General features: G+C 49.8%; 8 protein-coding genes across 8 annotated transcripts; 4 read left to right on the top strand and 4 right to left on the bottom strand.

Annotated features, from left to right (window-relative positions):
* Positions 1-367: 367 nt before the first annotated feature.
* C8Q69DRAFT_495682 (MFS multidrug transporter) lies at positions 368-2208 on the bottom strand (the record flags this gene model as incomplete). Its single annotated transcript, XM_028632238.1, has 2 exons — positions 368-1986; positions 2052-2208. The coding sequence occupies 2 exons, from the start codon at positions 2206-2208 to the stop codon at positions 593-595; spliced, it is 1551 nt and encodes a 516-aa protein (XP_028486939.1). The 3' UTR covers positions 368-592.
* Positions 2209-2509: 301 nt separating this feature from the next.
* Positions 2510-3194, top strand: C8Q69DRAFT_503964 (cysteine hydrolase family protein; the record flags this gene model as incomplete). The annotated part of the gene is made up of 2 exons (XM_028632540.1): positions 2510-2926; positions 2982-3194. 2 exons carry the CDS (start codon positions 2510-2512, stop codon positions 3192-3194), a joined length of 630 nt encoding a protein of 209 aa, XP_028486938.1.
* Positions 3195-3966: 772 nt separating this feature from the next.
* C8Q69DRAFT_516096 (hypothetical protein) lies at positions 3967-5451 on the top strand (the record flags this gene model as incomplete). Its single annotated transcript, XM_028633378.1, has 2 exons — positions 3967-4903; positions 4998-5451. Exons 1-2 carry the CDS (start codon positions 4149-4151, stop codon positions 5449-5451), a joined length of 1209 nt encoding a protein of 402 aa, XP_028486937.1. The 5' UTR covers positions 3967-4148.
* A 130-nt stretch (positions 5452-5581) lies between these two features.
* C8Q69DRAFT_454958 (peroxin-20 Pex20-penicillium chrysogenum) lies at positions 5582-7663 on the bottom strand. Its single transcript, XM_028629743.1, has 3 exons — positions 7141-7663; positions 6282-7082; positions 5582-6156 (listed from the first exon to the last, which is right to left on the bottom strand). The coding sequence occupies exons 1-3, from the start codon at positions 7252-7254 to the stop codon at positions 6037-6039; spliced, it is 1035 nt and encodes a 344-aa protein (XP_028486936.1). The 5' UTR covers positions 7255-7663; the 3' UTR covers positions 5582-6036.
* Positions 7664-7881: 218 nt separating this feature from the next.
* Positions 7882-9081, top strand: C8Q69DRAFT_503962 (putative nuclear pore complex subunit; the record flags this gene model as incomplete). The annotated part of the gene is made up of 5 exons (XM_028632539.1): positions 7882-7887; positions 7979-8094; positions 8152-8182; positions 8259-8668; positions 8757-9081. The coding sequence occupies 5 exons, from the start codon at positions 7882-7884 to the stop codon at positions 9079-9081; spliced, it is 888 nt and encodes a 295-aa protein (XP_028486935.1).
* C8Q69DRAFT_130565 (putative MFS myo-inositol transporter) lies at positions 8832-11382 on the bottom strand. Its single transcript, XM_028625300.1, has 3 exons — positions 10868-11382; positions 10514-10810; positions 8832-10428 (listed from the first exon to the last, which is right to left on the bottom strand). The coding sequence occupies exons 1-3, from the start codon at positions 11080-11082 to the stop codon at positions 9297-9299; spliced, it is 1644 nt and encodes a 547-aa protein (XP_028486934.1). The 5' UTR covers positions 11083-11382; the 3' UTR covers positions 8832-9296.
* A 104-nt stretch (positions 11383-11486) lies between these two features.
* On the bottom strand, positions 11487-14173 carry C8Q69DRAFT_503960 (putative translation initiation regulator; the record flags this gene model as incomplete). Its single annotated transcript, XM_028632538.1, has 8 exons — positions 11487-11838; positions 11900-12368; positions 12425-12511; positions 12567-12740; positions 12798-13101; positions 13153-13233; positions 13293-14024; positions 14111-14173. The coding sequence occupies 8 exons, from the start codon at positions 14171-14173 to the stop codon at positions 11487-11489; spliced, it is 2262 nt and encodes a 753-aa protein (XP_028486933.1).
* Positions 14174-17224: 3051 nt separating this feature from the next.
* C8Q69DRAFT_503959 (hypothetical protein) lies at positions 17225-20494 on the top strand (the record flags this gene model as incomplete). Its single annotated transcript, XM_028632537.1, has 2 exons — positions 17225-17242; positions 17462-20494. 2 exons carry the CDS (start codon positions 17225-17227, stop codon positions 20492-20494), a joined length of 3051 nt encoding a protein of 1016 aa, XP_028486932.1.
* Positions 20495-21045: the final 551 nt, after the last annotated feature.

The raw sequence follows: 21045 nt of genomic DNA, 5'->3' as shown, positions 1-21045 counted from the left end.
ATTGTGCTACCACCCAGCAACAATGTCTCTTGTATGGACTGCTTATGCCAGCTCTCCGAGTTTGTATTGATCAATTGGGCGAGGCAGAATGTGTGATGGAAATGCAGCTGTAAAATCAAGGGACCCGATATCATTATGGAAACGATGCCCCTGCATAGCCGCTCCACACTTCGCCGGTGATTATAGAGTACGTAAAGATTGTGCACATGAAAATGAAGAAAAGCCTGGTGCGCATCCGGCTAGGCTGATGATACTCATGTCGAATAGCTCTGGTTCTATGAGGAAAATGTACGATGCAGATTACGTAGTACAGAGGCCCGAATAATTCACGTATAGTTTTTCTATCCGATGGTCTATTAGAAATTAACCTATATTTTATTACCCTATTCACCTTCTCCTGGTAGTTATAACTACACAGGAAAAGCATATTCAACGAAGACTTTTAGAGTGATAGTGATGTGCAACGCATGCCAACGCTACAAGGCTTGACCTTGTAGCCCAGGGTAGATCCATATAACCAAGCTACATGAAGGTTTGGGCTGGATTGACCGTCGTTCATGAGCACGATGCGACTGTGGCCGTATTAGTCTGTCTAAGCAGAATTCTTTCCCTCGACCCTCAATGCACCCTCTTCCCTCTCTTTCCTTCTCCATCCAGCGGCAAACTTCCACTGAACTGTAGGACCGATCAGTGCCACCAATTGTACAGCGGCACAGATCGTGAAGGCCACTCCCACACCGACGCCATTGATCATGGGCATGATAAAACTCGTCCCACCAGCGGCAAATAGACATCTCGCAAGATTCAAACTAGCACTGGCTGCTGCACTCCTATCGGGGAAAATATCCACCAAGTAGGTCATGATAAGGGATTGTGTCGAGATAGCAGTCCATCCTGTAATGAAAGTAGAGACGATAGGGACCGCAATGTGCACTTTGTGAGGATATTGGATAGCCCAGCCGAAGAGAATGATAGATAGGCACTGTAGAATAGAGAAGATGGGCACGAGTCGAAGACGCGCCTTTTCAAGAGGGAAGTTATCATCACAGCTGGCCCGAGAAACCTCATTGTGTCGCTCGTTGTCAAATGAAGCCTCATACCTGGCCTTGACGCGGCGATAGTCGATATCAAGGATCTTGCCCGTCACTAACGTTCCGACCATCGATCCTACGCCGTTGGCGATGAAGGTCAGACAGATTTGGATCTCAGTCAAGCCATACTTGTCTTGGAAAAGCGACGACATGGCAGTGATACTCATCTGCCAGACGGCATAATAGATAGCAAGAAAGGCGATAATAGGAGTTGCGTATTTGCTGAAGAGGATTCGGAAGGGACCCAGAAGATCAATAGTCTTCTTCGCCGCGGGAGGTGAATCCTGTCCTTGCTGCCACTCGACTTTGGTTGTTTTCTGATAAGTATTCAGCGGGTATTTCACCAAGGGATTCGATGGTAGCCGGCTTCCGTTGGCGACAATCGATCGGAGTGTCTCAGGTAATATCAAAATAAGCACGCAGAGAAAAATACCACTATAAATGGTTAAGAACCAAAAGATTGCTTTCCATCCCAACGATCCAGAAATCGCACCTCCAATCACTGGGCCCACGGCAACAGGAACAAGCAACCCTGCTTGAAAGATTCCCATATAGCCTCCACGTTCTGCGCGAGTGGTAATGTCACCGATCACACCAGACCCGATTGCAATCGTACTGGCACTGCCTGTACTTTGAAGGCATCGTAAAACAATAAGAGTAGCGTAGTTTTTCGTCTCTGCGAGTCCAATGCATGCTCCAAAAAACACAAGAAATGTGCCCATGTATGCTGTTCGACGTCCCTTCACGTCGGAAATTGGACCCCAAAGACTAGGCGCTAGGCCCTGGAAGATGAGATATGATGTGACAGTAAGGTTGACAAGTTCAATAGAGACATTGAGGTCGTTTGCAATTGTTGGTAAGGCAGGGAAATAGATGTTTGATGCGAAACCAGAGACTATTTCCAGAACGTTAGCGTGGTAGACTTTTTATGTAAAACTACTTTATGGCTCGCAAACTTACAAGTCGCAGCGGTAGAGACAATGATAATAATTAGCCATTTTTGTCTTTTATCAAATATGCTGAAGGGTGGTTCGGGAGTGCGATCTCTCTCCGGTGTTGTTGATGCATTCGTCGCGGCGTCGCCATCGGCAAGTTTTGGATCAGAAGTAGAAGACATTGTGTCCGTTTCTCTCTTCTGTATAGCTAGAGTCTAGTATTAAAGGTTCTCAAGAAAAATAACAGATCGGAACAGGGCAGAGGATGCTGAAATATATGGACCATGAATTGCAGGAGTGGCAATCGGAGTTCCGCCAGCGGCGTTCGGAGTTGAGTTATAGATCTTCAGGGGACACTCTTTCAATTTGCGAGCTGTTAAATGCTCCAATGGACCATCCTGATTAATCTGAAAATTAATACATCCACTCTACCGCTTAGTTTTCTTGCCTCTACTCGGTAACTCCAAGCGTCTCTTACTCATTATGGCTGCCTCTGTGACCAGCAGTTCCCTGAGCTTCGGGGAGAACTATGCGATTCTCAACTTGGACTGGATGACGGGACTTATCAACGCCGTCAAAGATACATCCGAAGGGCAGACATTGATTGAGAACTGCGTAAAATGGAACGACGCTATACACCAGACATTTCCTCGTCCTCTTACCGTTTTCTCAACCCTCTCCTTCAGCCCTGGCCAGCCTGAGGTCAAGCCTAACTCGCCATTTGCCAAGCTGATTGCTCCATACGGAGACCTCTCAAAGGCCTCTCCTGAAGTGCAAATCGACGATCATTTCAAAGTAGACGAAAAGGATATCGTTGTTGAGAAAACAAGGTGGTGCGCTAGCATAGGCAACGCCTTGGAACAGATCCTACAAGCGAGGAATATCAATACTGTTATCATCGTACGTGACAATTACCTCCATGTCTAACGTTGTTCTAGTAATCTAAATGTTACAGTCCGGCTTGAGTCTTTCGGGTGTTGTGATGTCCACCATCTATCGGTTGTTCGATCTGGACTACATGATCTATGTTATCAGGGACAATGTGCTGGAATTACCGGTCAACCAAACAGCAGAGTTCACTTATGTGATGCTCGACATGCTTCTACCCAAGATGGGCCTTAAGGTTATCTCGCTTGGTGAGGCTCTGCAGGCGCTGGGGAATTCCTAGATCGATTTTCTGGTAGTACGTGGTGTGAACTTAGAGTTCCTTTCCCCCTTAAATACACTGCCAGACCAGTGACTTCGGATATTTTAGTATGAAGTAGAATCAAGTCCGTTCAATATAGACAATGTTTCTCGTTGATGTCTAGCTAGACCATCCCGGTAACTCAAACCAAAGGTGTTGTCCTCTCCTGCTTGGGATTAGAGTATAGAACAACGACGCTGTGAGTACATTCACATTGGCCAATCACATTCCCCATGACTTGTTCAACTCCGGTAGGGTCCCGATTTTCAACTCCGGATCTAATATCAAGTCCGAAAGGCTCTAGAAAACAGCTGAAGGTAAAAATCACTAAACAGGCCAAATGAAGAAAAAGCTCATGTCTCGCAGTACAAAGTCGGAATGAGAACTCAATACATCTTAAGATTAGCAAGAAGAGGAATCGAATCTAGATTTGCTATATCAGATGGTTCGCACGGAGACAATAATACACATGGAAGAGCGCCACCATTTTGTATTATCACATCACTATACCGAGAAGGGAACATAGATCCCATGTATAGTATAATTTAAGGACAAATTTTATTCAGAGATATGACTGCCAATCATCAATATCAGAGGAATTCAACCCCTGGCTATGTCACTAAACCAATGCGGATACAGCGGAACTCCGCATCCGCAATGGCGCCGGAGTTCCGAAAAGAGAACTAAACCATCAAGTAGGTACTTTAGTTGTACATGAAGCTCGCAGAACATCACTCGAATACACCTGCTGCTGCTTCTAACCAAACAGCTTTGTTCCTCATATTGAAATGCCATAGCTATAGAGCTATTGGTAAATCCTAATGCCCCTATCGTGGCATTTCTCGAAGGATTATCAACCCAACCTGGCTGGTAGCTTACCACTTCATCACTGTGGACTCTCTTCCAAAAGTTCAGTCAGGCTCCATATCAGCAATAATGAGAAGCTCGAGATATTCAACTTCTCGACAAAAAGCCTGTCAGCAATGCACCAGTGCTAAAGCTAGATGTGAGCGCAAATATGGACATATCCGCTGTACGAGATGTGCACAACGGGGTCTGCCCTGTGCTTATCCCCATGCAAATGCCTCTGAAAGGCAGCGGCTGAATACTAGGACAAACACCGACTTGGGTGGTGAAGCGCGGCCGGACAGCCCATTTTCATTGTCAGATTCGTCATTAATTGGCCCCGAGAGTGGGCTGCTAGCAATGAATGCGAGCAATAATGATCCGAGAGCTCAACTGCTAAATACTCCAAGCACAACTGTTAGAGTCTTTTCATCTGAGGATGAACGGCCCATCACTGCTACCACTACAACCGTTTCTGATGATGAGCAGAACACTATGGACTTCTCGGGCCTCGATCTAGTCTGTCCCATAAACGCTGATGATATCGAGAATCGCTGGATTCAAATGTATATTCCTATTCCTGGACAGACGATCAAGAACTATCCTATCGGTGTCACCGGCTTCGCTTATGATATTCTAAAGTCATATGCAACCGTTTCAATAAATGGCCGTGGTGCTCTACCGTTCATTCATCCGAAACAGATTGTTGCGCAGCCAACAGGGTCACCACTTACTACTTGCTTAAGCTTGGTTCGGATATGTTCAAATCCACTACCAGGCAGTACAGATGCCGCAGCTACCGTTCTACAACGAGAGATGCACAGCCTATATGAACTACGGGACGGGTATAACGATGAGGCTTTATTTGCTGCGTTCCAAGCCTATCTTATCTATTCAATGGTCCTCTTTTTTCGACTTAATCAATCTTGCAATGATTAGGTACTTTCGCGGCATTATGACCAATCTACAAGAGCTGGCTTGCGCCTCGGCTCGTAATGGACTTGTATGCGCAGCAGATCAGCAACGAGCCCGTCCACGGTGGGAAGAATGGATCGTAGCCGAAGCCAAACGGCGGACGTTATACGTGATGTATTTATTTGATAGCATCCTCTCTACTCGGGAAGGTCTTCCTACCTTCCTTGGCAGTGAATTACGTGGTCTGCCAGCCCCGGCTAATAGACTATTGTGGCAAGCAACAACTCGCTATGAGTGGGAAAGAGAATACAATATCCACATGGCCGAGTGGATGGAGGGGAGTCTAACTATTGACGAACTTTGGCCAACCCCTGCCGAGTTAGGCGAACTGGGCATTGAGAGGAGCCGTTGGCTGGAGAACCTTGATGAGTACGGAACTATGATATACGCCATCACGAGTTGTACTCATAACCAATGACATAGATATATCTGTCATGGTTTCGACGCGCAAAGAGCCGTGCAGGTGATCGGTCGTACCATCCATTTGCAGCAGGTTCTTTTTGGTCATCTTGATTTTCCCAATTATAGAATAGAACCAGATGAAATGATGGAAGTCATAATTGCCGGATTTTATTATATGCTTTTGATCACCTCGCCAGAAAAGACGAGTCTGCCGGCAGCAAGTTTCTGTTAGATAATAGCTACATACATGCAAGTGGGATATGAAGTGTGTCTGATAAGCAATCAAGGTGTCGGACCGCGATCACGAATCCTGTAGCAAGTCCAACCTATACAGGGCCAAGTGCTTCTAGGTCTTTTCGAAAAAAGCAGGACATAGGATATACAATACCGCGATCGATTGTTCCCTTGCCGGGCCTTGGTATCTCGTAAAGATGACTTGTGTCGGTTCCCTCAGATGGAGACTCTAATAGGATGGTATCATCCGACCCTCCAGTATCGCTCAGGATTCCTCCTACACGGTTCCGAATCCCGTTACCAGCACCGCGCTCAAAATCTAGTCCGTTAAGCTAAGGAGTCAGGTCATTCAGTCCGTCTTGACCTGTCAAGACCTACCAGCATCATCATCGCCGGTTATATTGGCCGCCGGTTGCGATTCATGATTAGACGGTGATCGATAGTCTGCCGGATAATACTTGCCGCCAGGGTGAAGTGATTGCTCGACCTGGAGACCCATTAGCGCTAATGAGAATCAATCTAGAATGCTAAAGTTGTACCAGCGGATATGCCGCGCCTCCGAAATTCAAAAAAAATTTACGGAGTTTTTTGAATTTACGGAGGAGTACTGACATCGCGGAATTCGTCTCCCTCCACGCGCACCTCCCGGTCACGGATCCGACGCATAAGGGCAAGGAAATTGCTCTCTTTGAATTTCTGACTCTGGTCGTGGCTGACGCTTTCGAGTAGCTGGCCCGCCGTCTTTGCGAGCGCATCTGAATCATCCACCCGGCCCTCAGTGCTGTCCTTCTCCACGTAAGGAATCGTGTCAGAGCCAATCCGTATCTGCTCTAGAGGTTGCTCGGTTGAAACAGCATCCACTTGTGGCGTGCTAGCAACTGTAGTGGTTTCTTGCGTAGCAGTTGTCTCCTGTAACTCCATTTCCGCTCGCGCTTGTGCGAACGCAGCCTCGAATGATGATTCGTCGAAGACCTGCGTCTCTGCGGGATGAGCATTCTGCGGTGCTGCTTGTGTCGCATGGGGAACAAAAGAACTCATCCCACCAGTCATGGGGTAATGCATTGGTTGTTGGAACGCTGGACTGTGAGATGGTTGATGAAGCTGGGCCGGACTTCCCTGTTGCTGTCGCACAAACTCCTCATGCCAACCTCTCTGGGAAGGTCCGGCCATGGAAATGTTTGCTGGTTGGAAATGATGCTGAGCATGCATCGGGGGACCGTCAGACACCTGCAGCCTTTGAAAGTCTGCTGCCCAATTGGAGCTCTCCCCCGCGGAAAACATAGGGCCATGTCGACTGTGTACCCCGAAAGGGACAGGATGTTGCAGACTGGGGGGTGGCCCTGCTAGGTTGGCCTCAAAGGCTTCGAATTCGGAATCTAAGACACCGGCATTTAGATTTGCTGATCGGAAACCCTGTAAGAGAATATCAGACACTGGATCAGATAGAAATGCGGAATCGACAGCTGCTTACTTGTGCAGGAGATGGACGGGCAGTCAAGCGATCCTGCTGAAGCGTCCGGTCTGTCGATGCATGCTTTCGGAAATTCTGTAGTGGATTAGAAGGACCGCAGACCGCGTCAGCCATGGTGGCTAAGGGAATTCGAGAAACAGAGCGCTCGTTGTATCAAGAGACAGTAGGTATACAAGTGTGCTTCTGTCCGAGGTAATGACTAATCGATGAGCACGGAAATACCAAACGGATCGCCAAACGGAGCGCACAGAGAGTATCGAGAAGCAGGAACGGGGAAATAACTGTACAATAATGCTGCTACGACAGAAAGAGAGCGCTAGAAGCAGAGGAGGGCATTGGAGTCACAAGAAGGATGAGGCAAATACCGGGGCAAGAAGTCGGCATCCCCGCGGACCGAGGTGCTCACGTGGGGGAAAGGTCCGATAAGATAAGAAGGCGTGCGGCTCTCATGTTGCAGCCTGAGCAACAAGGCAGAAACGGACAGATTGGCTGTTCGCGCGTCGGGGCTCCTTTCTCCCCAATCGAGCATCGTCAATAACATCCCTCCGCGGAACCCCTTTGTGTTCGATTGCAGAAGGGGATAGAATCCTGCTTTCTCCTCCGAACCGAATTCTCCTTTATCCTCTATATTTCTCAACACCGCGAAGATGGTCAGTCCTTCTGTTGACGCAGACCAGAGCTCTTGTTATTAACAGTCTACTCCACCAGGCCCAAGTCATCTCCAACTCTGGTCATGATGATATGATTGTACGTGCCAATTGTCGCATCGGATCAGAATCCAGAAGGATGCGCCTTCTTCCCAGTAAAGCGAGGGGTACTGACTGCGATTAATTTCTAGCACGATGCCGGTCTGGATTACTACGGCCGGAGACTTGCAACATGTTCATCCGATAAGACGATTAAGATATTCGAAATTGAGGGGGAATCACATCGATTGGTCGAGACCCTGAAGGGGTAAGGGCAGTTTCGCTTCCATTGTTCAGAGTGGTAGCTGACTCTGAGTGCGCAAAGACATGAAGGCGCAGTATGGTGTGTCGCATGGGTACGTGCAACATCCTCCGGTCTCGAAGTTGGATTCTGGGAATAATGAAGAGGTCTGACTGGAAGCAAATGTACAGGCGCATCCCAAGTTCGGTACCATCCTGGCTTCTTCCTCCTACGATGGCAAGGTGCTGGTCTGGCGCGAACAGCCTCTGAGCACAACTTCCCCCGCAAGCAGCTCCTCATGGAGCAAGGTCTTCGACTTCTCCCTACACACAGCCTCCGTCAACATGGTCTCGTGGGCACCACATGAAAGCGGATGTCTTCTCGCCTGTGCTTCCTCCGACGGCCATGTCAGCGTGCTCGAGTTCCGTGACAACAGCTGGACCCATCAGATCTTCCACGCTCACGGGATGGGCGTGAACGCAGTTAGCTGGGCTCCTGCGGCTTCCCCCGGCAGTCTGATCAGTGCCAACCCTGGTCCTGGCCAGCAGAGGAGGTTCGTCACTGGTGGCAGTGACAACCTGGTCAAGATCTGGGATTTCAAGTTCGTTAACCTACTGTAGTCCCTGGAGACATCGTATTTCGGTGTGTCTGTTAAACGTTTTTGTTGCTGACCATAAAACCCTCAACAGCGCCGAATCGAAGTCATACACTTTGACGCAGACCCTGGAAGGTCACACTGATTGGGTCCGTGACGTCGCCTGGTCCCCAAGTATTCTCTCCAAGTCATACATCGCCTCCGCCTCACAAGACAAGACCGTCCGGATATGGACGGCTGACGCCTCTAACCCCACTCAGTGGACCAGCACCGTGCTCGAGTTCGACACCGTTTTATGGAGAGTCAGCTGGAGCTTGAGCGGTAACATCCTGGCCGTCAGCGGCGGCGACAACAAGGTCAGCTTGTGGAAGGAGAACCTGAAGGGCCAGTGGGAAAAGGTCAAGGATATCGAGGAGTAAAGATTTAATGTTTTCTAGCATGAATGGTGGTTGGAATCTCGTTCATATTTCCCATCCTATTATCGCTTGATAGATGGCGGATCTTACACAGCAGCCCATTGCTCTGATTCAGTGCGGCCTTTCTGTACCAGCTAGCCCAAAAAAGAAAAGACAGCAAGAAGGAAAAAAAATATCCATAATTTCTATACAAAGTCTATAATGGTGAAATCAAAAAGCTACGCTCTCCGTCTAGCAAGACTCTCCTGGACGCCGTATCCGTCGGCAAGCAACTCCTTAACTTCTTCTAGACTCAATCCACTCATCTCGGGATAGATAGCCCATACTCCAACCCAACCAGCAACACATATCGCCGCGTAGATGAGAAATGTACTACTGGGGGATATCCACTCCATCAGCGGCAGGAAAGTAAGCCCAACAATAAAATTAGACCCCCAATTCGTGGCCGTCGCCAGCGCAGAACCGACGGAACGGACGTTTAGCGGGAATAACTCTGATTGCTGCCAGGGCACGTTTCCGAGGCCTGAGGCGTACGATGCGGTATAGACGATTAGGGACAAGAGGATGATTATGGGAAGGGATGTCTTTCCTTTCGTGATGTCGCTTCCTTGATCTCGGAGCTGATGTACAGATGGTGCGTCTTTCAGGTCCAAAGGTAGGAATGCGAGAGTGCATACGATAAGCGAGACGGTCATGATGGGGATCGACAGCAGCAAGATGCGGCGTCGACCGATACGGTCGATCTGAGAGAAGGCGAAGAGGGTGAAAAGGAAGTTGGTTACGGCCACCGAGAGAGAGATTAACGTTGGAGATGAAAAGGACAGCAGAGAGAAGAGCGTTGCGGAGAAGTACATCAGACTGTTAAATCCACAAAGCTGCTGCACACCCTGCAGCATGACTGCGATCGTCAAGGCTCTTCTGTTGCCGCCGATACGGAATAGTTCTGACATGCTGTGAGTGGCTTGGTCTATGAAGCTGGACGGTTTGTTGTGGTCGACGCCCATTTCCTCTTCCTCAAGGGCAACCTCTCTCTCGATATCGCGAAAGACACGCTCCGCCAGCTTCTGCATATCGGGATCGGAGCCGTAAATCTTTCCCAGGACGGCTCGCGCCCTAGTTTCCTGACCGGCCCGGACGAGCCATCGCGGTGTCTCAGGTAAGAAGAGTATGAACATCACTTGGAAAAAGGCTGGGAGAGCTCCCAGACCAACTATCCATCTCCATCCTCCGGGCATGGATGAAAAGAGCCACCCGACCACGTAGGCGACTACTTGTCCGCCAGTGATCAAGAGACTGAGTATGGTAACAAGTCGTCCGCGCATTTCCGAAGGAGCAAGTTCAGATATGTATCTGTTCCACACAAAGACAAAAATCAGCATTCGAACTTAATCCCACCGCCATTCCGCTCCTCAGAAGAGAGTTCCTAGGCACTTACAGTGCAGTAACCAAACTAGCAGCACCAATCGCCAAACCCACAGCACTGCGTCCGGCGATCATGCCCCAAACGCTGCTTGTAACAGCCTGCCATAATGCACCAATGGCAAAAAGGCCATCTGCGAATAATATAACTTTCCTCCGTCCTAATCTGTCTGCCAGCAGACCAGCTATCGGACTGGCGATAAGCGCAAAAAGGCTCGTACACGACGTGATGATGCTCTTGTCGGCGGTCGTAAGTGGACGATTGGATAAGTCGGAACCGATGGAAACAAGCATAGAGGAGATCACTCCAGTGCTAGATGTCTTGTCAATAACGACGGCCTATATGCGATAAGGGATTTGGATGCCATACTCATAGCCGAAGAGAAGTCCGCTGATGCCCGCGGAGAAGGTCAAGATCCAGACGAAAAGACCGCCATAGCTCTTAGAGACGAGAGGCTGCTCGGGCTCATTGTGTTCGAGCTCATCCTCATCCTCGTGCTCACGCCGTGGAGATCTCCGCGCGTCATTGTCGTGGACCAGCAAGGGAGACTCCGCTCCGCTGCCGTCATGGTGTTCGTGAGCCATGATTTCGAGCTCTACCTCACCTCAGACGAGCAGGAGTACGCCGATATCATGAGGAGCTATGAATATAACATGGAATCGCATATGTCCAGTAGCGGTATAGGGTCGAGTAAGTCGAGTACCCCGTGTTCGTGGATTCCAGTTTCCGTCTAGCAATTAATGCTGGTGCACCCACGCCGCCGTCATCGTCCCCAGGCTTCCCGGCGATCCCTTTACCGACTATCTCACCTAGCGTGGCCAGAATGGCTAACTTCAATTGCCGCCACGATCTTCTAAGACTACGCGTGGATAGCTGATAGCATGTTTCAATACGCTTGAAATTTATTTAAGATGATGTGACATGGTCATAATGTATGCTCGGCCAGATTGTTTTATCATCTGATCTCTATCGTAACTAGTTTTGTCTCTTAGTGAGCTGCCACCACACCAGCCTCGTTTGCTTGTGAAGTGATCTTCTTCTTATAAGCATTGACATCTCCGTCAAACTTCTCCACGGTGCCCTTGTCACAGACCCACAGACTGGTGCAGACATTCTGCAGCAATGTCACGTCGTGGGAGACCATCAGGACACCTCCCTGGAAGTTCCGCAAAGCGTCTGACAACGCGTCCATGGCTTCGATATCCAGGTGGTTAGAAGGCTCGTCCATAACGAGGATGTGCGGGTTGGTCAAAGAGATACAAGCGAATGCTACACGGGACTTCTGACCTCCGGACAGAAGCTCCATTCGCTGGAGACCAGTCATACCGGTAATACCGAATCTGCGAAATACTCAGTAAGAGATCTTCCTATACCAGGGCGACGTCTCCAAGGGATACTTACGCTCCCAAATGTCTCCGGTATTCCTCATCCGTCTTACCAGGATAGGTTTTCGCCATGAAACCGACCGCACTTGCCGTAAGATCCAATGCATCAACGTGGTGCTGAGCAAAGAAGCCAATGCGCAGTCGGGGATTCTGAGATATCGTGCCGCTGGACGGCTGTAGCTGGCCGATCAGCAGTTTGAGAACAGTTGTCTTACCAGCTCCGTTCGGTCCAACAATACCGATACGGGAATCCAGTTGGACATCGAGATCGACGTTCTTAAGCAGAGGCCGATCAGGGGTATATCCGAAGGAAACACCGGACATCTGGACGATGGGCGGCGATAGTTTCTCGACCTCTGGGAACTTGAAATGCACGGTGTATTCGCTCTCGGGAGGCTGAAGCACAGGCATCCTCTCGAGTTTCTTGATTCTCGACTGCGCCTCAGAGGACTTGGCGGCGTTATATCTGAATTTATCGATGAACGCTGTGGGCCACCGTTAGTTGAAGAACCTGACCGGAGAACGAAACAAAGAGTCTGACCTTGAAGATGTGCTCTCTCTGCCATTTGCTTCTCATATTCGCGCTTTGCAGTCTTCCTCCGCTCTTCTTTCGTAGCGTAGAAGGAATCTATGAAGAGTTAGCGGCACTGTCTTACTAGCTTGCGAAGGTTGCATATAATTACCAAAGTTAGCTCCTCTATAGTAGTCCAACCGCTCTGAGTGCTGGTGGATGATATCGGTTGCGACTTCGTTAAGGAAAGCACGGTCGTGAGATACCACAAGGACAGTGCTGGGGTATCCCTGCAAGTAATTGGATAAGAACGTAATGGATGGGACATCCAACATGTTCGACGGTTCTGTAAAGGATTAGTGCTTGACTCTTAAAAGTTATCAAATAGACAACGGCGGCATACCATCGAGCAACAGCAAGTCCGGCTCACAGAACAGAGCACGCGCCAGTGCCAGCCTCATTCTCCAACCTCCAGAGAAGGTCTTCGTAGCAAACTGCTGTCTTTCGGGAGAGAAACCGAGACCAGCGAGAATGCTGGCAGCTCGAGACTCGGCCTTGTCTGATTCCATCTCCGCGAGCTTCGTGTGAATGTCGCTCAGAGTAATGTCGAGACCCTCACGCTGGTGGTCAAGCTTAGCCGCATCCTTGGAGGTATCCGCCAACGATGCTCTCTCCTCATCAATAGCCGCCAGCTCCTTGGAGATTTTCTGTTCATGCAGTTAGCACTGGGTGTGTACTTGACGGGCGAGATGACAGACCTCCTGCTCCTGGAGTAGATGTTTTCGCCAGACATCGGCATCCAGCACAGCTTGCAATGCGGGAGTATCGTCTCCGCGAATCTGCAGATTTCATCAGTCATGTTCCAGAAGAATTGAACGCTATTCAGAAGCCGACATACCTCCTGCTCCACGTGGAGGATAGAGATATGGGTCGGAATAGCAACTTCTCTGCGACTCAAAGCACGCAGCAGAGTACTCTTTCCGATACCGTTCTGACCAACCAGACCGTAGCGATGACCGTAAGCCAGTGTCAAAGAAGTATCCGTCAATATCCGCAAGCCACCAATAGAGATGTCGATTCCGTCCACCTTGATGTCCTTGCTCTTGGACTGCGAGTCCGCGCCCATTTGCAGAGGGTTGACAGCCATGTAGAACTCTTCATAGGATTGCGTCGAATCAGGCTCGTTGAGCAGTCGAGATGCCTCATATTCCACGTTCTTCATGACCTTCTTCTCCTGCTTCGCGCGAATCTTCTTTTCCGCCTTCTCAAGCTTCTTCCGATCCACACGAGATTCCACCTTCCTGGTATTTGCAGACTCTAGATCGACGCCTCCGCCAGCCAGTCCGAGTGTCGAGGACATGTTCCGCTGCGATCCCACATTGATTGCTTGGTCGAGCTTCTTAGCCGCAAAGGGTATTTGTCTTCGCTCCGCATCCACGCCATCAGCAGCACTCAGAGAGTTGATGAACTTTTCCACCAGGTTGCGGATCGCTTTTTCATTTTCTGGCGAAAAGTCTCCCGATGCCGAAATGAGCAGTTCGGTCACAGCGTCAGCAGCTTCAGACAGAGGCGATGGTGCGTTTGGGTCGGCATCTTCGACGTAGGCTCTGGAGGCATGGGTCAGGTAGCCCTGGGGTCTTCGTTAGCAGACTAGTTGAAGAACTTCGCAAGTCCTTTCTTTGTCCATCTTTGCAAAAGCTTCAGAGAGTCACGTACCACTGAGTACTCTGAAATTACATGATCCAAGCCGGGGATCTGCGCCTGAATCTCGGCGTCCATTCCGCGGGGAAATTCGGTGCGGCGCACCACGATATCAACAATAACTTCTAGGAATCAACGCAGGCCAGGCTGTGCTCTCTCAGCCGAAAATTCCGTGATGACAGATTCTAGACGATCTGTCAGATTGTTGCGTAGAACTATCAAATGGCTAGCGACAGCTTCGTCCCCGATCGAAATGTTCCAGACGAGTGGCGGAGCAGCAGAGTTTGGTTTGTGGAGAAGGATGGTCAAGAGTATGGGACTGCTAACTAATAATACTGCTAAGAGCTTCTTCTTACTACTGCGAAGTGACCAATATGTACACAACATCACCACCAATAATCGCAATGATCATCTTGAGCTTTTCAGAATAAAGTAATATGTACTCCGTAAATCCACTGTGGGAGTACTTGTATAGCGATGTCCCGGAAACCAAAATCGCGCTGACCTGGACGACGTAGCTTTGTTCCCCGCAATGACAAGATGTCAAACCATTTTACGGAGGTTGTGTTCCAATTAGAAAAAGGCAGAAATTCAACATTAATGGGAATAGATTATTTACAGTTTCTTTGGCGTTTCAAGATACTATTGTTTCAAATCTAAGGGAGCGGTGGTCCCTAGCGAACCGCTATCAGACATGTCCTGCTTCTGCATCACAGGAGAGCTTTTAATATTTTGGAACCTAGTCTAAGCAAGAGCAAGTTAAGCAAAGTCGGGCTAGCAGTGATTAGTAGTAGTATAATGAAATCAGATGACACCAAGCAACACTTTGCCTATATTGGGATAATGATATACACAAGCCTTGGGTGTCAGCATTATTATTGACCCTAGGAAATAGCATATAATAAGCATTTTGCGGAAATAGGTGCCGATGATGGTGGATTTACTAGTTACTATCTATCTATCTATCTATAGTGGCTGTGTCCCGTCAGGGAAATAGACAATAAAGTGTAGTCAAGAACTCTGTCTCGTCAGAGAGCAGACTATTATAGTAGTGCGGCCTGCTGGATGATCATGATCGCCTTTGTGTATCTGCAAGTTTTGTCACCTTAGTCGTATGAGCTAACTAATTGACTAGTTAGGATTCGTCATGTTCGTCATTATCGTCACTACTGCCTCTCAAAGCATTATTTCTGTATCTACAGTACGACTAGCCTGGTCCTCTTTGCCGGTACGCAACGGCAGTGCAGATGCCACTTCAACGCCGCTAGGAACGTGGCTCCGGAGGTTCAAGGTTCCCTTGCGCATCACTGGAATGTGATCCGAAGATAAAAAGCGTCCATGTAAGGCCGGTATGCCATTTGGCCTTTTTGCCAATTCAAGTGCGTCGGTAACGGTCTTTGAGGTTGATGTACGGGTGCAAGCACACAAGGGAAGACGATCCAACACTATTATTTACCGCCTTGGATTCCAATTTCCTTCTGGCCTCTGGTTACAGATAAGTCTTGGCTGCTTCGCAGTATTGGATAGCACCTTGCGGCGTTCTCCGGGGACATGGGCGCTTGAGAAGACAGGGGAATATTCCCGAATGGTGGCCAGTGAACCCGCGGTCGACTTGTCCGAGAAAGCGATTGGCAAGAGATGGCTTTGTGGAGATCCCTGACGGTCGCTACTCGCGTGCTACGTATAGATTCTTGAAGCTGACCTTGGCAAAGAGCTGGCTTGGAGCTGCGATAGGTCCTGTTGATCCCGGCTCAGCCTTTGATCGTCGCGCGCGGCAGCGAAAAATCTCCTAAGAGACCCACGATGAACGGCAGGAGATCTCTTTCGAGGAGCATCGTCCGACAACCGACAGCTGCAGGCCATCCAAGACACCTGCACAAGGGGAGCAGACGAGTGAAGTGTCTTGTCCATGGGGCTGACTGAAGAAAACAAAACCGTCATGCTGGCAGAAATTACCACCCTCGAGAAAGAGAGTCAGTCTGGTAGACGTGAAGAAGAACAAGAATAAGAATAATATCATCCCTTGCAAGGCGGAAACAACCTCTTCACTATTACCGGATCGGGAACGCTGGAGCTGAAACCTCTTGGATCGCAAACAACTCCTATCTAGCTCAAGCATAGGCACAAGCCACTCAGGGTCCACTGTGACCAAGGCATCCGATCCCTAGAGATCTGGTGCATGGGCCAGTAATGCCACTAGCGACCTGTCTCCGCGTCTGACGCTCACGATGCAGCTTGTACGCCGTAAGGGGGCGCGGATCGTATTGACAAGGTCCCATGTCGCGCTGTGATGGTCGTAAATAGTCGCTGGTCCAGCGTCAGTCTGCTGCAGGTTCTCCTGCTAACAATATCAGTAACACATTATTGCCTTGGAGACAGGCGCCCGCGGCGCTTCCCCCCGGACAACATCGCCATCCAAACAAGGGACGAAACAACATAGTCGAATCGTAGCAGACTCCTCGATCGATAGTGCGCGGTGTATTCCTGCAGAGCCGCTGTGTAGACTGTAGACTGGGCCGATCGCCCGTCGAGACGACAATAATAATAACAATTGAATTATTTCGTGATGGTCCGCTTTGTTGGAGCCGGTTTGGGGATTTCCATCATCGCATCCAGCCTCTATTGTACCCGCGCCGCCTCGTTCTTGTTTCCTCGACACTCCCGCGTCGAGGGGGCCGTCCTGGCTGAAGAGCCCCGACCTTCTCCACGCGCTTAATTGCTCCGTGAACCGATCAGATAGTTAGATATCCGCCTGGGAGATCTCGGCCCATTTGGAATAACATCCCAGCTGCTCTTCCCCTCGCCCTCATCTCGTCTCGGTCGGCCAGATTATTATCGTTCACCTCGCAGACACGTCTCCGCGTCCTCAACTCGGTCTCTCCGCCAACACAACTCCCACGATCGTTTTCTGCTGGTCTTTTTCTTCACGTCGATCTTGTTTCTCCCTGCAGTCGTTCCGGCGACGGTCGTCTGCCCCTCTCTTCCTTCCCGACTCGAGGTGAACGCTGGATGGATCACATTTGCTAGACTCATGGCTATCAGCATGTGGATGGATGGTTTCCGGGACACCAGATCAGTGTTTTTATACAACTCCTGCGGCGCTTCTCCCTAGTCTCGCGCTTCTTCATCATGGACCACGTACCGACGGTGAGATATCCCTGTGTGTGTGTCGCTCTTTCGACCTTGTTTATGCCTCCTACATCCCTGCCCCGCGGTTTGCCCCTTCCACGCCTTCGTCTACCATAAACCCGCTATTACTTGCGAATACGGTGCTGCGCAGAAGGGAATCGTTTGCATTCATCTGATCTGCCTCGAGGTCCCTGCGCGCTGCCACGAATTTCATGCTAACAGAAACACATCTTGCAGCTCTGTGCCATTGGCACGGTGGGGATTGCAGCCACGGGCTTTGCGCTGGGTCATCCAGGACAGGATAACCAGACAACACCAAAATCGAAGGGGATGAGCTCCAGACACGCTCGAGCTTCCGTGGGTTCACTGCCGCTGGGAATGGTGTCGCCGACTCGAAGCCCTTGCTCCGTGCCTTCGTCGCCATACTACACAGAACCAGCCAGACGCAACGCCCCGTTTAATGTCGCCGCTTTCGATTCTGAGAAAAGCACGGTCGATCTGGATAGGCACCGCTCAAGCAATTTCAGTGCAGCGAAGGAACTGATATCCGGAGGCGCGAGACGTCGCCGTCGACAGACCTATACTGGTCCTCCTGTCGGGGGTCTGCAGGAATCATCTACGGACATCAACAACGGGCGCCCTTCTTCCTCGTGGATACGGCGACTGTCAGTTATGTCGACGAAGACTGAAGATCAGATACTCAGTTCCAGGCCTATGTCGCCTTTGATGAACGAACCGAGCACTCCCACATCTCCGCTATCCCCCACCCAGCGTAGGGAGTCGAACAAGTTAGTCAAGCGCTCAACGTCCCAACATGTGATCTCCGGCCGTCCAGAGTCCTCAAGGTCGACGTTCTGTGGCAGCGCATTGCGTAGACCTGCCACAAGTTACCAGAGATCTGCGCACCTGAGGCAGCAATCGATCCTTGGCGGAGAGTCGGAATCTACGATTAGCTATGGCCGTCGTCACAGTGAGATGCGATACGACGTGATCAACGAACGAACAGAAGTTACATGGAGGCCTTATTTCACTTCATTTCCTGATAAAACCTTTGAAAAGCTCACTTCAAAAAGCTCGCCGCGCAGACGCCAAGATCATACTGTACGACGAGTGGTAGCCGACTCAGATGTCCCACCTACCCTGCTGCTAGGCTCCTCAGTGACACATCCAGACCATGCAAATGGGAGATGCCGTTCTTCTTCACATCCACCTCAGTTTATTAATCCCTTCCAGTCTTCAGAAGCGCATCCAGAAGACGCGGCCTCCCCGACTGTTCGCCAGAGGCGGAAGTCCAAGCAATCATTTACCTTTAATGGATTCGCTGCTGGGAACTCTCTGGCGTCTTGGGCAACTCGCAAACGGAGCAGCCTTCGCAGAGGTCGGAGTGGCTCTCTTCCTCAGGGAGAAGTGCGAGCGTATTCGACGCTGCTAGAAAGACAGCCAGAACCCGTCCGGCCAGGTACTTCAGCCCTGCCGCATAGAAGAAAGGACGTTATGGACCCCTCTCTTTTCCGGCGACCTGTCACTATGTCACAGGCAGATCCGCCCTCCTTCACGATGACAGGCCTTGCTCGACCCCCAGGAACCTTCAGTTCGAATATCCCACCAGACACCCTACCAGAATCTAATATGGATGCAGCACGAGAGGGTACTGCTTCTCCCACAGAGGCTAGGCCATCTCCACAATTCTCCAAACCCACAGAGTTATCGTCCCCTACCATCCAGCAAACACGCGGAAAAAGACATTCGTCCGGTGTTTCTGAACCGCCCTCCACTGTGCTAGGATCCGATGATCGCATCTTCACTTCTGGAGAAGAAGATGAAACCGACTTCCAGAGTGACACCGCCTTCGATTCCTTCCGCACTCATGACACTACTAGCACCACTTCCTGTACTCGTGGTCCTTGTATTGAAACGCTCTTTGACAAAGCAGATATGGCTCCGTGTGGCCCATTCTCAGCCAGGCTATCGAATCCGTTCCCCAGGATATCCGAGAGTGATGCAGGTTCTATCCATCTATCTCATGCACCTCCATTGGATGACAAGATCACTTCCGTTCCATCAGTCAAAGAGGTTCCAGGACACCGGTCCAGTTCATCAACGGATTCATCGCAGCAGAGTATGAACTCGTCCTGTCAGGACGAATCCCGCTATGGCTCTCTCTCCAACGGAGCGAAAGATGCCGAACTGGACAGATCGAGAGAGTCATCTGGGACATATTCAACAGCTTCCATCCAAGAAGACTTCCGCAAACCGGTCAAGAAAAAGTCAGATTTGGGGACTAGGGTCAGCCTTTTCGACTGGTCTGAGCAGCCGTGGAATGATCGCGATTTCCAAGATGTTGAATTTCGGCCACGCACAGTACATGGTAAACAGGGCACTGACACGAGAGGTAGTCGCACTACAGGTCGTAGAGGGCCAAGTGCTTTACACCTGCGGAGCCAAAGTGTTCCTGTTTCGAGAGAACCAGCATTCTCCACTGACTCAAGGCAGTCATCCGTGAAATTCGGCACATGGGGTCTTGGAAGCAAAGGCGTCACAGAGGACTGGGACGGTGATTTTGAATTTGATGACTCTGATGGACAGTCCATAGATGATGACACGAAAGCTGTTACCGTTAATCGCCAGCGGGGAATGAAAGTACCAAAGGCTATCATGGACCGTCAAGCGAGCGTCCAAGGTCAATTTGGTCAGGTACAGGAGTTAACGCTGCTCGTTGAGGAACTCAAGCGATTGCGTCTGCACGCTAATCTCTTGCAAATAACGCAAGGGCCTTCAAATGAGCTGTGGAAAGAAGCAGAAGGCATCATCAACCTAGCGACACTCGACGATGATGACACCGCCTCTTTTCCAGATACTCCGCCGACCACAAGTTACGGGTTTGACGACTTCGATGTTGAGGCCGCAAGCGGTAGTCCCGAAATGTCCTTGTCGCGCTCTTTGCCAACAACCTCATATCTATCCTCTCATTCTTCTAAGGACCCTTCGAACGCAAAGTCCATACTTGAGACTATTTATCAACAACGCGGCACACCGGAACTGCTTGGCGGCGACGGTCAGCCACGTAAGTTACCCTTCGACACGGACTCTCTCCGAGATCTTGTGGCGCGGGCAGGAGTAGTCACCCGCGCTTTGAAGGACGCAATCCGCGAAGCAGAGGGTGTGGCCGCGACGTCGGGAAATGGACAGCCTCCAGACCCTGCATTTAGCCGGATCTTCGATCACCCCGTACCTGAAATTTCCCATCTTCAGCTGGTTGAGAGGACCTGAGAGTCCGATCGACACCGTCAATCTTCTTCATCTTTCATTGAAATGTCTTTGCATTCGACATGACGAAGGAAAAGACAGTTATCTTGATCATGATCTCCTTGGTCGGTGACAGTGGAGACTGCTGTCTATAATTTTTTTTTTTTTTTTTTTTAGATTTCGCCGTTTGCATGAGTGAGGAGTTTGTGTATCCTTTTCATTGGGTCGGTTGCAATACGGTCTTCATGGTTTTTCTCAGGCATGTTGGTGTACGAAAAGACTAATAGTCGATCTTTCCTTTAAGTCTCTTTTTTTTTCCTTCGGTTTCTTGTGTGATTCATCACCCTTGGCATTTTCATCTTTTTTTTCAAGTCCTTTAGGAGCGTTATCGTCTCTGCTTCCAACAAGTGAAGCCTTTGTCCTACCAGCTGATGGCACGAAAAAGTGTTCTGCATGCTCGACTCATGACTGTGATAGAGTACATGATTCTAATATTGAATGAAAGAAAGATAAAAAACATCATGATACATGATCAAGACATTCAGTATCTTCATCTTCAATTTTCACAAGTAGTT

This window comes from Paecilomyces variotii, assembly GCF_004022145.1.
Source record: "Paecilomyces variotii strain CBS 101075 chromosome Unknown C8Q69scaffold_2, whole genome shotgun sequence".
Taxonomy (NCBI): Eukaryota; Fungi; Ascomycota; class Eurotiomycetes; order Eurotiales; family Thermoascaceae; genus Paecilomyces; species Paecilomyces variotii.
Note: the sequence above shows the minus strand (reverse complement) of the source record. Positions and strands in the feature narration are given on the sequence as shown.

Bases quoted from the DNA above. Each gene is read 5' to 3' on its own strand.
- C8Q69DRAFT_454958 (XM_028629743.1), bottom strand. From the start codon at position 7,254: ATGGCTGACGCGGTCTGCGGTCCTTCTAATCCACTACAGAATTTCCGA. The intron at 7,083-7,140 runs GTAAGCAGCTGT...ATTCTCTTACAG, and splicing joins CCCGTCCATCTCCTGCACAA to GGTTTCCGATCAGCAAATCT. The intron at 6,157-6,281 runs GTCAGTACTCCT...ATGGGTCTCCAG, and splicing joins AGGGAGACGAATTCCGCGAT to GTCGAGCAATCACTTCACCC.
- C8Q69DRAFT_130565 (XM_028625300.1), bottom strand. From the start codon at position 11,082: ATGGCTCACGAACACCATGACGGCAGCGGAGCGGAGTCTCCCTTGCTG. The intron at 10,811-10,867 runs GTATGGCATCCA...CAAGACATCTAG, and splicing joins GGACTTCTCTTCGGCTATGA to CACTGGAGTGATCTCCTCTA. The intron at 10,429-10,513 runs GTAAGTGCCTAG...TGTGTGGAACAG, and splicing joins GCTAGTTTGGTTACTGCACT to ATACATATCTGAACTTGCTC.